This window comes from Oxyura jamaicensis, chromosome 22 (assembly GCF_011077185.1).
Source record: "Oxyura jamaicensis isolate SHBP4307 breed ruddy duck chromosome 22, BPBGC_Ojam_1.0, whole genome shotgun sequence".
NCBI lineage: Eukaryota > Metazoa > Chordata > Aves > Anseriformes > Anatidae > Oxyura > Oxyura jamaicensis.
In genome coordinates this window covers 1103852-1114853 of record NC_048914.1, presented here as the reverse complement: position 1 = coordinate 1114853, position 11002 = coordinate 1103852, and the positions used below count along the sequence as shown (strand labels likewise).

General features: G+C 65.9%; 2 protein-coding genes across 4 annotated transcripts in view; both read left to right on the top strand.

Moving 5' to 3' along the window:
- Nucleotides 1-553: 553 nt before the first annotated feature.
- Nucleotides 554-8953, top strand: LOC118177480 (serine/threonine-protein kinase 10-like). 3 transcript variants are annotated; one of them, XM_035345202.1, is made up of 18 exons: nucleotides 557-1254; nucleotides 2211-2375; nucleotides 2485-2533; nucleotides 2717-2866; nucleotides 2956-3028; nucleotides 3357-3551; nucleotides 4094-4175; nucleotides 4267-4377; nucleotides 4479-6377; nucleotides 6487-6623; nucleotides 6765-6888; nucleotides 7158-7337; nucleotides 7425-7554; nucleotides 7670-7794; nucleotides 7872-8057; nucleotides 8144-8269; nucleotides 8351-8464; nucleotides 8587-8953. In XM_035345202.1, exons 1-18 carry the CDS (start codon nucleotides 1108-1110, stop codon nucleotides 8692-8694), a joined length of 4101 nt encoding a protein of 1366 aa, XP_035201093.1. In that variant the 5' UTR covers nucleotides 557-1107; the 3' UTR covers nucleotides 8695-8953. The 3 variants fall into 3 exon arrangements, with proteins under 3 accessions (XP_035201092.1, XP_035201091.1, XP_035201093.1); XM_035345201.1 differs by having other exon boundaries at nucleotides 554-1254; nucleotides 6493-6623; nucleotides 7158-7554; XM_035345200.1 differs by having other exon boundaries at nucleotides 554-1254; nucleotides 7158-7554.
- A 1891-nt stretch (nucleotides 8954-10844) lies between these two features.
- Nucleotides 10845-11002, top strand: part of LOC118177489 (fumarylacetoacetate hydrolase domain-containing protein 2-like) — a 3671-nt gene continuing 3513 nt past the window's right edge. The window contains exon 1 of the mRNA XM_035345220.1: nucleotides 10845-10959. The gene's annotated coding sequence lies outside the window, so the exon portion shown is untranslated. The remainder of the gene's footprint in view (nucleotides 10960-11002) is intronic.

Genomic DNA, 11002 nt, shown 5'->3' with positions numbered 1-11002 from the left:
AAATAAAGAAAGAAAGAAAGAAAGAAAGAAAGAAAGAAAGAAAGAAAGAAAGATGGAGAAAAGGGAAAAAGGAGGAAGAAGGGAAAAAAAGGGAAAAAAAAAAAAAAGAAAAAAAAAGGATAAATGGGAAAAAGAGAAAAAAGGGAAGTGAAAGGAAGGAAAAAAAAAGGAAAAGGAAAATCAGAAGTGCAAAGTGAAAGCCTGGCTGTTGGCTTTTCCTCTGGGAAGGAAGAGGTGCAAGCAGGTCTGGGGGGGGCGAGGGGGATGCGCCCACACCCCCTTGGGGTCTAAGCAGCTGCCAGTGGGTTTGTTGTGGCCTTGCCCCTTCCCCCCCCGAGCTGTCCCCCCTTCACTGTCACCTCCCCAGGGCCAAAGCCACTGGGTGCATGGGCACGGAGCCGTCCGGGTGCATGTGGGGAGCACAACCCGATTAAACCTCCCCGGCTAACTAATGATGCCGTGATTAACGACGGCAATTAATCGATGACACCCCATGGCAGCCCAATTAGCGCCATGGGGCCCGAGGGAGCCCCCCTGGCTCCGTGTGTGCCCACTCCACAGCTCTGGGCACTGTTTCAGCCCTGCCCGGCCAATTCTGTGCCCCCGACCCAGGGGCTCCCCGTGGCTCCATCCCATCTCCACGGCCTTGGGTGTGCGCCTCGAGCCCACCCTGCTCGGTGAGGGGGGGGGGCGTTGTCAGAGCAGCAAACCCGCCCTTCATGTCCCCAAAACGCTTGGGGACAAGGGGACCCGTCGGCACGAGCACCTGGGTGCGTGCGCACCTGCTGCGTGGCGATGGAGCTAAGCACGGAGACCCCAAAGGAGTGGGGTGTCTGCAGGGGGTGGGTGCAGGCAGCACCCTTGGGTGGCCCCTACACACCCCGAGCCGCCACCCCGGGGCAGCGCAGCCTCTTCTCTACGGCCTCCGCCGCTCAGCCTCCGCCTGCAGCCTCCGCACATCCTGCGCCCTCCGCGAGGCCGCTTCCTGAGCGGGGCAGGAAGAGCGCGGGCTGCCACGGCGCCTCGCAGGGGAGCCCGAGACCCCCGGGTTGAGCCCCGGCCCCACGCATGGAGGTGGCCGCCGGCCCCCCCTGAGCCCCCAGCCCCATGGCTTTCCTCCGGAGGCTTTTCCGCTTGGGTCCGGAGAAGAAGAAGCCGAGGCGATGCGAGCACGTCAAGCGGGACGTCGACCCCGAGGAGGCCTGGCTGGTGCTGGGCGAGCTGGGCGACGGGGCCTTCGGCAAGGTCTTCAAGGTAGGGGGGAAACGAGCAGCCAAAAAGCACCGCCGGTCCCCGAGGATTCTGGAAACGCGCCTTTTGCTTCTCTTTTTCTTCTTCTTTTCTTTTTCTTCTTCCTTTTTTCATCCTCCGTGCTCCGTCAAGCACGGCGCTCATCGCCATCATGCAACAAGGTAGAAAACTTTGAAACGGCCCCCAGATTTCTAGCAGGGGGTGGCAGGGTCGGCTCAGCACAGCCCCATCCACACCACCCAGCATGGGGGGAGCCCAGGTTCAGGTCCCCATGGGCCACCGCTCACCCCCCTCCCCCGACTCACCGGCGGGGCGCAGTGGGGATGTTTTCCTCCTGCACCATCGCTGCCACCGCGGTGCAGAGGCAGGAAACCCAATTTGCTGCTCTCCGGCCCCAAAGCAGCAGCAGCCACCTTCCGGCACTGGGGCCAGGGGTGCACGATGGCCTCGCTTCTAAACCATCCTCATCCCTTCGGCACCGGCTCTATTTTTTTTGGGGGGGGTGGCCGAATGCCTCCTTGTAGCACCTGGTGACCCGGGGTGGGCGCCAGGCAGCAGGGACGGGGCAAATCCCCCTCTCCCCCCAGCCCTGAACACATGCAGGCTGCTGCTGGGGTGGGCTGCGGCGCTGAGGTGCCCCCTAAAACCTGTGGGGTCTCCCAGTGCCCCCCAGTACCTTGTAGTACAATCCCAGTGCCCCCCAGTGCTTTCCAGAGCCCTCCCAGTATCCCCCAGTGCTAGCACCTCATATACAAACCCTGTGCCCCCCAGTATTGCCTCAAGCCCCCCAAGTGCTCCCTAGAGCTTCCCAACGCCCCCCAGTGCTTTCTGTGCCCCCCATTGCCACCGAGAGACCCCCTCAGCTCCCCCCCAGTGCCCTCCAGTAGTGCCCAGAGCCCCCAGGCACGCTCCCAGTGCCCCCCCAGTGCTGTCGGGCAGGCGGACAACCTCTCCCCCAGGCACAAAACAAGGCGACGGGGGCGCTGGCGGCGGCGAAGGTGATCGAGACGCCGAGCGAGGAGGAGCTGGAGGATTACGCGGTGGAGATCGAGATCCTGGCGGGCTGCGACCACCCCAACATCACCAAGCTCCTGGACGCGCTCTACTGGGACGGGCGGCTCTGGGTGAGCGGCGGGGACGCGGCAGGGGCGAAACGTCCTCGGGGATGGGGGTTTGGGGCTGGCGAGGGCACGGTTGCAGATTTTGGGTGGAAAACTCAGCTCTTTCCCGCAGATCTTGGTGGAGTTTTGTCCCGGCGGGGCCGTGGATGCAGCGATTTTGGGTAAATAAATGCGCTCCGCGTTACAAGCGCGGCTGTCGGAGGGGTGGGAGAGGGGACAAGGCAAATTTTGAGGTATTTTGAGGCAGGCGTAGGACCTGCAGGAAGGGTCAGGGTGCAGCCGGGGTGTGTGGGGGGTTCGTTAGCATCCTCATTAGTGGCGGGGTTCATTTGTGCTGCCGGCAGAGCTGGAGAAGGGGCTGACGGAGGAGCAGATCCGAGCGGCGTGCAAGCAGCTGCTGCTGGCGCTGCAGTACCTGCACGGCTGCAAGATCATCCACCGCGACGTGAAGGCCGGCAACGTCCTGCTCACCCTCGATGGGGACATCAAGCTGGGTGAGCCCTGGGGGGACGTGAGGACGGGATCCCCCGGGGGTGGTTTCTGCTCTGAGGGTCCCCTCTAACCCCTGCTTTCTGCGCTGCAGCCGATTTCGGTGTCTCTGCTAAAAACGCCAGCACCATCCAGCGCCGGGCGTCCTTCATCGGCACCCCGTACTGGTAGGTGTGGGGTGGAAATCCCGGGGGGGGGGTGGTGGGGTTTTGGGGTGTCCCGAGCACCCTGCGCCTTCTGTGGCTGCTCGCCCCCAGCTTTGCTCTTGCTGCAATCCCCAGAGCACCTCATCCAGACCCAACGCCGGTCCCAGGCTGGGTTTCTCAATAGCACGGAGAGGAGTGGGGCTGCTGGGGGGTGACAGCCCCCCAGGGTAGCACTGGGGGTGTCAGAGGTCCGATCTCTGAGGGGAAGGGAGCCCAGGGTTGGTTTCAGATGGAGGCGCCAGCTCCGGCACGGGCGGGATCGGCCCCTTCCCCTCGCTCCTGTGCGCAGGATGGCCCCGGAGGTGGTGCAGTGTGAGACATCCAAGGAGAACCCCTACGGCTACAAGGCTGACATCTGGTCCCTGGGCATCACGCTGATCGAGATGGCCGAGATGGAGCCCCCCCACCACGAGCTGAACCCCCTGCGGGTGCTGCTGAAGATCGCCAAGTCCCAGCCGCCCACCCTGCGTCACCCCAAGAGGTGGTGAGTCCCCATGCAGCGCGTGGTGAGTCCCCTGGGGTCACCCGGCGTGGAGAAGACCATGAGCTCACAACCTGACCTGAGCCCCATCGCTGTCCCGTGTCCCCTAGTGCCACATCCACAGCTCCCAGATACCTGCAGGGATGGGGACCCCACCAGTCCCCCCGCAGCCCCTTCCAAAGCTCGGCCGCCCTCCCCGTGAAGAAATTCCTCCTGACGCCCGATCCAACCCTCCCCTGGTGCCACGTGCGCCATGCCCTCACGTCCCATCACTTGTCACCGAACCCCCAGTACTGGTGGCAGTGGGAGAAGCTGTCCCAAGGCAGGGGCAGGCAGGATGGGGTCGTGGACCAGCAGACGATGTTGGTCGCGGTTCCTCCACGACACAGCCCCGGGGGGGTCCCATCGCACCATGACCCGCGGCAGGTGACACGGGTGGGCAGCACCGGGCTGGGGACCTCCTGCCAAGGTGTCCAACACCCCCCTGAGCCCCCTGGGGACCACGGCCGGGAGCAGCCCCTGTGCTCACGGGGACCATCCCGCAGGTCTGAAGACTTTAAGGACTTCCTGAGGAAATCCTTGGAGAAGAGCCCCGAGGCGCGCTGGTCGGCCACGCAGCTGCTGCAGGTGGGTGGCCCCCATCCCGTCCCCACTCTCCCTGCCTGTCCCCGGTGGTGTCTCCCAGCCCCATCCCTGCTCGTCCCCGGCTCCTTCTCAGCACCCCTTCGTGGCGGGCGTCTCCGACAAGCGGCCGCTGCGGGAGCTGGTGGCCGAGGCCCGGGCAGACGTGCTGGAGGAAGAGGATGAGGAGGAAGCCCCGGTCCCCTCGGTGCGTGAGTAGCGGCCAACGCGCCGCGGGTGCAGGGGACAGCTCCCCCTGACCCTTTCCATCAGCTTCACCTCACCTCCCTGCCGTTGTCCATCCCGCAGCCTGTCCAGGAGCACGGAGACTCCTCTTGCCCCCCATCCCCGAGGGAACCCCTGGAGCATCAGCCCCCAGCCCCAGCGGGGGGGCTCGGCGAGAAGCCCCCCATCCGGACGGAGGCAGTGCCCAGGAGCAAGACAGCGTCCGGCAACTCGAAGCCAGCGAGGAGGAAATCCTCGCCCGTGCCCACGGGCTCCCTGAGGCTCCCCTCGAGGAAACCGTCCGAATTCCTGAAGCTGATGCGGCGCAGGTCGCTGTTCGGGGGGGTCAGGTCCCAAGAAACGGCTCAGGAGCAGCACGGGGGGGAGGCGAGCGGCTTGGAGAGGATGGCGCTGGGTGCGCCCCAAGGGACGGCGGAGGCAGGAGACATCCAGGGGTGCCAGCAGGAGGGGAGCGTCCCTCCAGGGACCCCCTGCACCCCAGCTGAGCCCCCCCCAGGGCCAGGCCAGGAGGGAGACCTTCCTGAAGCACAAGAACCCCGGCTTGGATCCGAGGCTGAGGAGGGAAGCCAACACCCCGATACAACCCCCATGGATGAAACGCCTGCGGAGGGACAGCTCGCAGCCCCGCTGCGCCCCGAGTCGCCCCCCGGAATTGATAAGAAAAAGGAATTAAGTGATGCTGCTGCTCGTAGCTCTCCCGTCCTGCCCGGGCCCCCAGATGGAGCTGCGGGGGTGCTGGTTGAGGACCCAGGAGGACGGAGGACGAAGCAGCTCCCGGGCTGTGCTGGCACCCACGCCGAGCAGCGACCGTGGGGCGGCTCCCAGCTGGTGGCAGCCCTGGACCTGTGGCCCTTGGGGACCAAAGCCCAGAGCTTCAAGAAGCTTGCAGAGGATCAGTGCTGGGTCTCGGCACCCTTGCGAGGTCCGAAAGTTGAGTCTGGCTCCACCAGGGCTGGAGGTGGCCCTGGGAAGGACGGGGATGGAGCAGGGAGGGCACCCACGGGACCTGGGGGTGATGGGGAGCCTGAGGACACCAAAACAGAGGGGGAAAGGGTGCTGCAGGAGGGGGCAGCAGTGGTGCCCCGTGCGATGGAGGAGGAAGCCGTGGGGTCAGAAGTGCTCGAGGGGGGGCAGGAGCTCCCAACTGGTCAGGGAGAGGATGGAGAGGGGAACGAGGGGGAGAAAAACTCAGCCGAGCGGGAGCCCATCGCTGGCTCCTTGGCTCTGGTTAGGCAGGAGGTTGGGGGGGAGGAGGAAAAAGCCACCAACAGTGATGAAACTCCGGTGGAAACTTCTCCTGGTGAAGCCCAGCTGGGAGATGATGGTGGGGAAGGGCGTTTGGCTGGAGACCCCAACGCAGCAGGGGATGCAGCCAGCCTGGCCGAGCCGAAGCCGGCAGGAGAGGAGCTGGAAGCAGCCCCTGCAGGAGGGGGACCTGTCGGTGAGGGAGCCCAGCATGCAGCAGGGGATTCATCCAGCGTGGAGATCCCAGGAGACCTTAAAGAAGTAGAAGAGAAAGCAGAAAACAGCCCCAGAGACGGCCAGCCAGGGGCTGCTCACGGGAACGGCTGCAGAGGACACGATGGGGACAATGGAGAGCTCGGGAATGGGGCACGGCTCGGGGATGGGGCACAGCTGAGGGATGGGGCACAGCTCTCTCCAGCTCCTGGAAAACCTTTGAGGGATGGACCTGAGGAGGAGGTGGGCGGCTTGGAGAGTAACGGAGCGGTGCCAGAGCCCTTTGGAGCACACCCAGAGGCCACGAACACCTCGAGCTTTGCTGCTCTTGTCCACTCCTCTGCCCAGGTGCGGGCAGGGTGGGAAGGGGACGCACCGGACCCCTCCGTCACGTCAAAGCAAGGAGCAGAGCCACCTCCCGCAGAAAACTCTACAGCCGTACAAGGTCCGAGCACCCTCCCCGTGACATCGCAGCCCTCTCCCTGCGTCGGGAAAGCCCAGCAGGTGAGCAGCTTGCAGGTGACGTGACCCCCTGGAGCTGCCCCCTGTGCACGGGCTCCACGATAGGTTTGCCCGATCTGGGGGTCTGCTGAGCTCCCACCGTTGTCCCCAGCCACAGGACCCCCCCTCGCTGCGAAGGACGGTGAGGAAAACCCGCAGGTTCGTGGTGGACGGGGAGGAGGTGAGCGTGACGACCGCCAGGACGGCCAGCAGGGCCGGGCCGAGGGACGAGAAGACGCGCTCGGCTCGGTGAGTGGTGTGGGCAGCACGGACCTCCGGGTTTCTGCTGGGGAGGATGAGGGGCGAAGGATAAAGGAGGGAGGCTGGGAATGCGGGGGGGCCTTTTCCAGGCTTGCGGCCCCCTCCTGCCCCAGCTCGCCCCCCCTTTAGGCGCCAGGAGCTCCGCGAGCTGCGGGTGCTGCAGAAGGAGGAGCAGCGGGCACAGAGCCAGCTGGAGCAGAGGTTCCACCAGCAGCGGGAGCAGATGTTCCGCCACATCGAGCAGGAGATGACGGTAACGGGGACAGGGGCTGGGTGCGACTGCGGGGTCAGAGAGGGGCGCACGGCCCCCCAGCCCGTGCAGGGAGGTGCTGGGGTCCCGCTGCGGGAGATGCTTTTGGGGTGGGGGGGTTCAGTTGGTTCGGTGGCCATGCCCCTGGTTGCCCCAGCCCCATCGACGCAGTGCACAGGTCGCTTTTTGCAGGGGACTCTGCCCGGTCTGTGACACCCTGCCCGGGTGTCACCGCAGCCCCCGTTAACCCTTCCCCTGCCCCTGCGTGGCAGAGCAAGAAGGAATACTACGACCGGGAGGTGGGGAGCTGGGAGCGGCGCCACCGGCAGCTGAAGGAGTGCCAGGAGCTCAAGTACACGGCCAGGCTGCGCGACGAGGCCAAGCGCCTCAAGGCCCTCCAGGAGAAGGACTGCAGGAGGAGGCTGCAGGAGCTGAAGGGCGATGGGAAGGAGGTGAGGGTCCGGGACGGTGCTGTCCCCCCCCCGGCCGTGCCACCAGGACATGTGCCACTGGGGACCATCTGCTGTGGGTGGCCGCAGGAGCAGCGGTTCCTGCAGCAGCAGCAGCAGGAGCTCAACGCGGCGCTGCAGAGGGTGGTCCAGGAGCACAAGAAGAAGATGACGTCCATCGACTGGGAGTGCATCAGCAAGATCCACAGCCTCCGACGAGGTGGACGGGGCTGGGAGGAGGAGGGCAGAGGGGTCCCGGGGAGGGGAATTGGGAACTGGGGGGGGTTGGAGGCTGTGGAGGGTGGCGGTCACGGCGCTGTGCTCTCGCCCGGCAGCCCGCGAGGCGGTGGTGTGGAGCATGGAGCAGGGGCACCTGCAGGAGAAGTACCAGCTCTTCAGGCAGCAGGTGACGGAGCAGCACGCGCTGCAGCGGCAGCAGCTCCGCAGGCGCCACGAGAAGGTGAGGACGGAGCCGGGCGGCCACATCCCCCCTGCCGCCCGGCTCCTCGGTCACCCCGCTGCCCCATCCTCGTGCAGGACACGGAGCGGGCGCACCGCTTCCACCAGCTCTTGCTGGAGGAGCTGAGGAGCCAGCAGGCCCAGCAGCGGGCCCAGCTGCTGAAAAGCCAGCGCTGCGACGCCAAAACGCGCCTGGCCCTCTTCAAGGGCAACCTGAAGAGCCAGGAGGTCAACGGGGCCGAGCAGAGAGAGCTGGCCAAGCAGGTGGGGGCTGCGTGGGACATGGGGGGGGGGACAAAGCCCGGGGAGGGCTGGGGACAGGCAGCGTGATGGGGGCTGTCCCCCCGCAGTTCCTGCAGCAGGAGGAGAGGAGGCAGCAGGCGGAGGTGCAGTGGCAGCAGGAGCAGCAGGCGCAGGAGCTGCAGCAGCTGCAGCAGCAGCAGGCCGAGAGCTTGGTGGAGCTGGAGCAGATGCAGGTACCGGGGAGCAGCCTTCCCGCGCCTCCCGCTACCTCTCCCCGAGCGAATCCCTTCCCCTTGCCACCTTGCCTCTCCCAGAGGGACAAGATGCAGCTGCTGGAGGAGCAGGAGAGGAGGCAGCTGGCGCGGCTGGACGAGGAGCACGCCATGGAGCTCAGCGAGTGGAAGCAGCGGCTGGCTGCCCGCAAGGAGGTGAGCGGTTCCCCCGTGCCCACAGCATCCCGAGCCCGTTCATCCCATCCCTGGGGGTCTGACGGAGGGCTCCTTCCCTGCCACCTGGTCTGGGACGCCGAAACGCTGCTTCTGTCCCGCAGATGCTGGAGGAAGAGCTGGGGAACGCGCTGCCGGCACAGCGGCACGGAGAGCTGCACGGCACCCACGTCCGCGGCGGGACCAGCCGCTTCTTCCACCTCCCCTCCTGACACTACGCCGGGGGTTTCGGGGAGAGGCAGGCGTCCTCCGGGAGCTGGGAATGAAGGACCCCAAAGGCTGCCCCGGGATGCTGAGGTGCTGCACGGACCACAGGGGTGGCAGGCGTGGGAGCGTTCAAGCCCTCCTCGGTCCCTGCCATGCCCTGAAGCCCCTCGGGGAAGTCACCCCCTGACCCCAAAGCCACGGATACAGGGGCATTGACCTCCTGCCAGCTGGTTACCCCTCGAGGAAATACAGCCTTTAACAAAGTCCCTGTTTGTCGTTATTTTACTAAAAATCTCCTGTCTGTGCTGCGAGCTGCCAGCGTCCCCATCCCCACCATCCCCATCCCAAAACCAGTTTTGCATCACGACGACTTCCCATCCCAGCAATTTCCCATCCCAACGATGATTTCCCATTCCAGTGGTGCTCTCCCTTCCTGCCGGTGGTTTCCCACTACAACGAGAACTCCTTATCCCCCAAATTCCCATCCCAACCATTTCCTCTCCCATCCATTTCCCTCCCCGTGGCAGGCTGACTTCGGCTGCCCACCAGCTGCCCCCCAGCCGCTTTCTCTCATTCCCCTCACCCAGATTCCCTGGGACCGGGACTGGTACCGGGACCGGGACCGGGACGGGGACCGCGACCGGGACTGGGACGGGGACCGGGACCGGGACGGGGACGGGGACTGGGACCGGGGCCGGGACGGGGACCGGGACCGGGACTGGGACGGGGACCGGGACCGGGGCGAGGACCGGGCCGGGCCGGGGACCGGGACGGGGCCGGGGACCGGGACCGGGACGGGGACGGGGACCGGGACGGGGACTGGGACCGGGACGGGGACCGCGACCGGGACAGGGACGGGGACCAGGACCAGGACGGGAACCGGGACGGGGACCGGGACCGCGGTGCTGGTGCTGCTCGGGACCAGGAGCGCGGGGACTCGGCGGGGTAACGCTGCCCTCTCGTGACCATCCCATGGCGCTGCCTCCCTCCTCCCGAGCTCGCCGGCACTTGGACGGGAGGGAAACGCCGTCGTGACCGGTTTCCTTCCCCGTCCTGAGCGTTATTTTATGTACAGGAGGGCTGGGGCAAAGCCGGTGCTTGCAGCAGAGCCCGTCCCTTCTCGCGGGGACTCGCCTCGCAAAGTTTAGGGACACCGAATCTCAGGTGGGCAGTGAACGGCTGCGTGAGGAGTTCTGCAACTTAATGTGGATGAGAAGGCCCCGTGGTGCGTTCCGATGCCCCGTGTATGAGTTTGGTGTGGGACAAAGCCCCGTGGTGTGTTCCGATGCCCCGTGTATGAGCTCGGTGTGGGTGGGATCAGCGAGCCACTGCACCCACACCTTAAATTACAACCACTCCCAAGCGTGACTTCGTCGCAAGCTTGATTGCGTGGATTCTGACCAGAAAAACCTTCAGGGGCCTGTAATAAGGGACGAGCAATCACAACAAAAGGTGCTTGAACTTCCCGTGGGGTGTGAATAGCAGAACCGTGGAGGTGTCTGCTCACTGGTCCTGCTGCGGAGTAGCGGTCGCTGGGTACCGACAGCTGGGACACACGGCCCAAACCCCGGGTCGGGCTCCGGGTTTGTCCCCCGGACAAGGCGAGGCCCCACAGCCTCAATAAACCCGATTTTTCCCAATCCGTGCCGTGACCGCTCCCAGCCTGGCCCCCAGCACCCCCCGGGATGGGGCTCCCGCAGCACCCCCGGGTGGCCTGCCCGGCGCCTCGCTGCCCTTACGGTGAGGGATTTTTCCTAACTCCCCCCTAATTACCCCTAATGTCTCCCTAATGACCCCGATTTCTCCCCAATGGCCCCCCTTAATTAACGCCATCACCCCCCGTCCCATCACTGCTCCACCTTACCCCGACCCCACTCCCCAGCCCCTCCAGGCTGCCCCAAGCCCCCTCCCCCGGAGGGGAAGTGGCTTTTTTTGGGCTTTTTTTCCCCAAAAAGGACCCGGCGCGGCGCTGCCCGGCTCCCTCCGTCCCCCCCCCAGCCGCCCGGGCGGCCATGGCGGCGCCATCATGGCGGCCGCCCCCGTCTCCTAGCAACGCCAGCACTTCCTGGAGGAAGGGGCGTGGCCCCACGCCCCCAGCCGCCATTGGCTGCGGGTTGCCTCCTCCTCTCCCTCTCATTGGTCGGCCCGATGAGGGGGGGCGGGGCGTCGGGTTTCACGCGAGCGGCGCGGGGTTAGCGCGTGCCCGGAGGGCGCTGACGTAGAGGTGACGTAGAGGAGCCGGGATCCCCCCGCGCCCCCCCTGAGAAGGGGTCGGGGAAACCCCCCCGGGTCCGGGGCGGGGGGTGGGGGCTG

Coding starts and splice junctions, on each gene's coding strand:
- LOC118177480 (XM_035345200.1), top strand. CDS start 1,108: ATGGCTTTCCTCCGGAGGCTTTTCCGCTTGGGTCCGGAGAAGAAGAAG. Junction 2,376..2,484: donor ACTGGGACGGGCGGCTCTGG/GTGAGCGGCGGG, acceptor TCTTTCCCGCAG/ATCTTGGTGGAGTTTTGTCC. Junction 2,534..2,716: donor CGTGGATGCAGCGATTTTGG/GTAAATAAATGC, acceptor TGCTGCCGGCAG/AGCTGGAGAAGGGGCTGACG.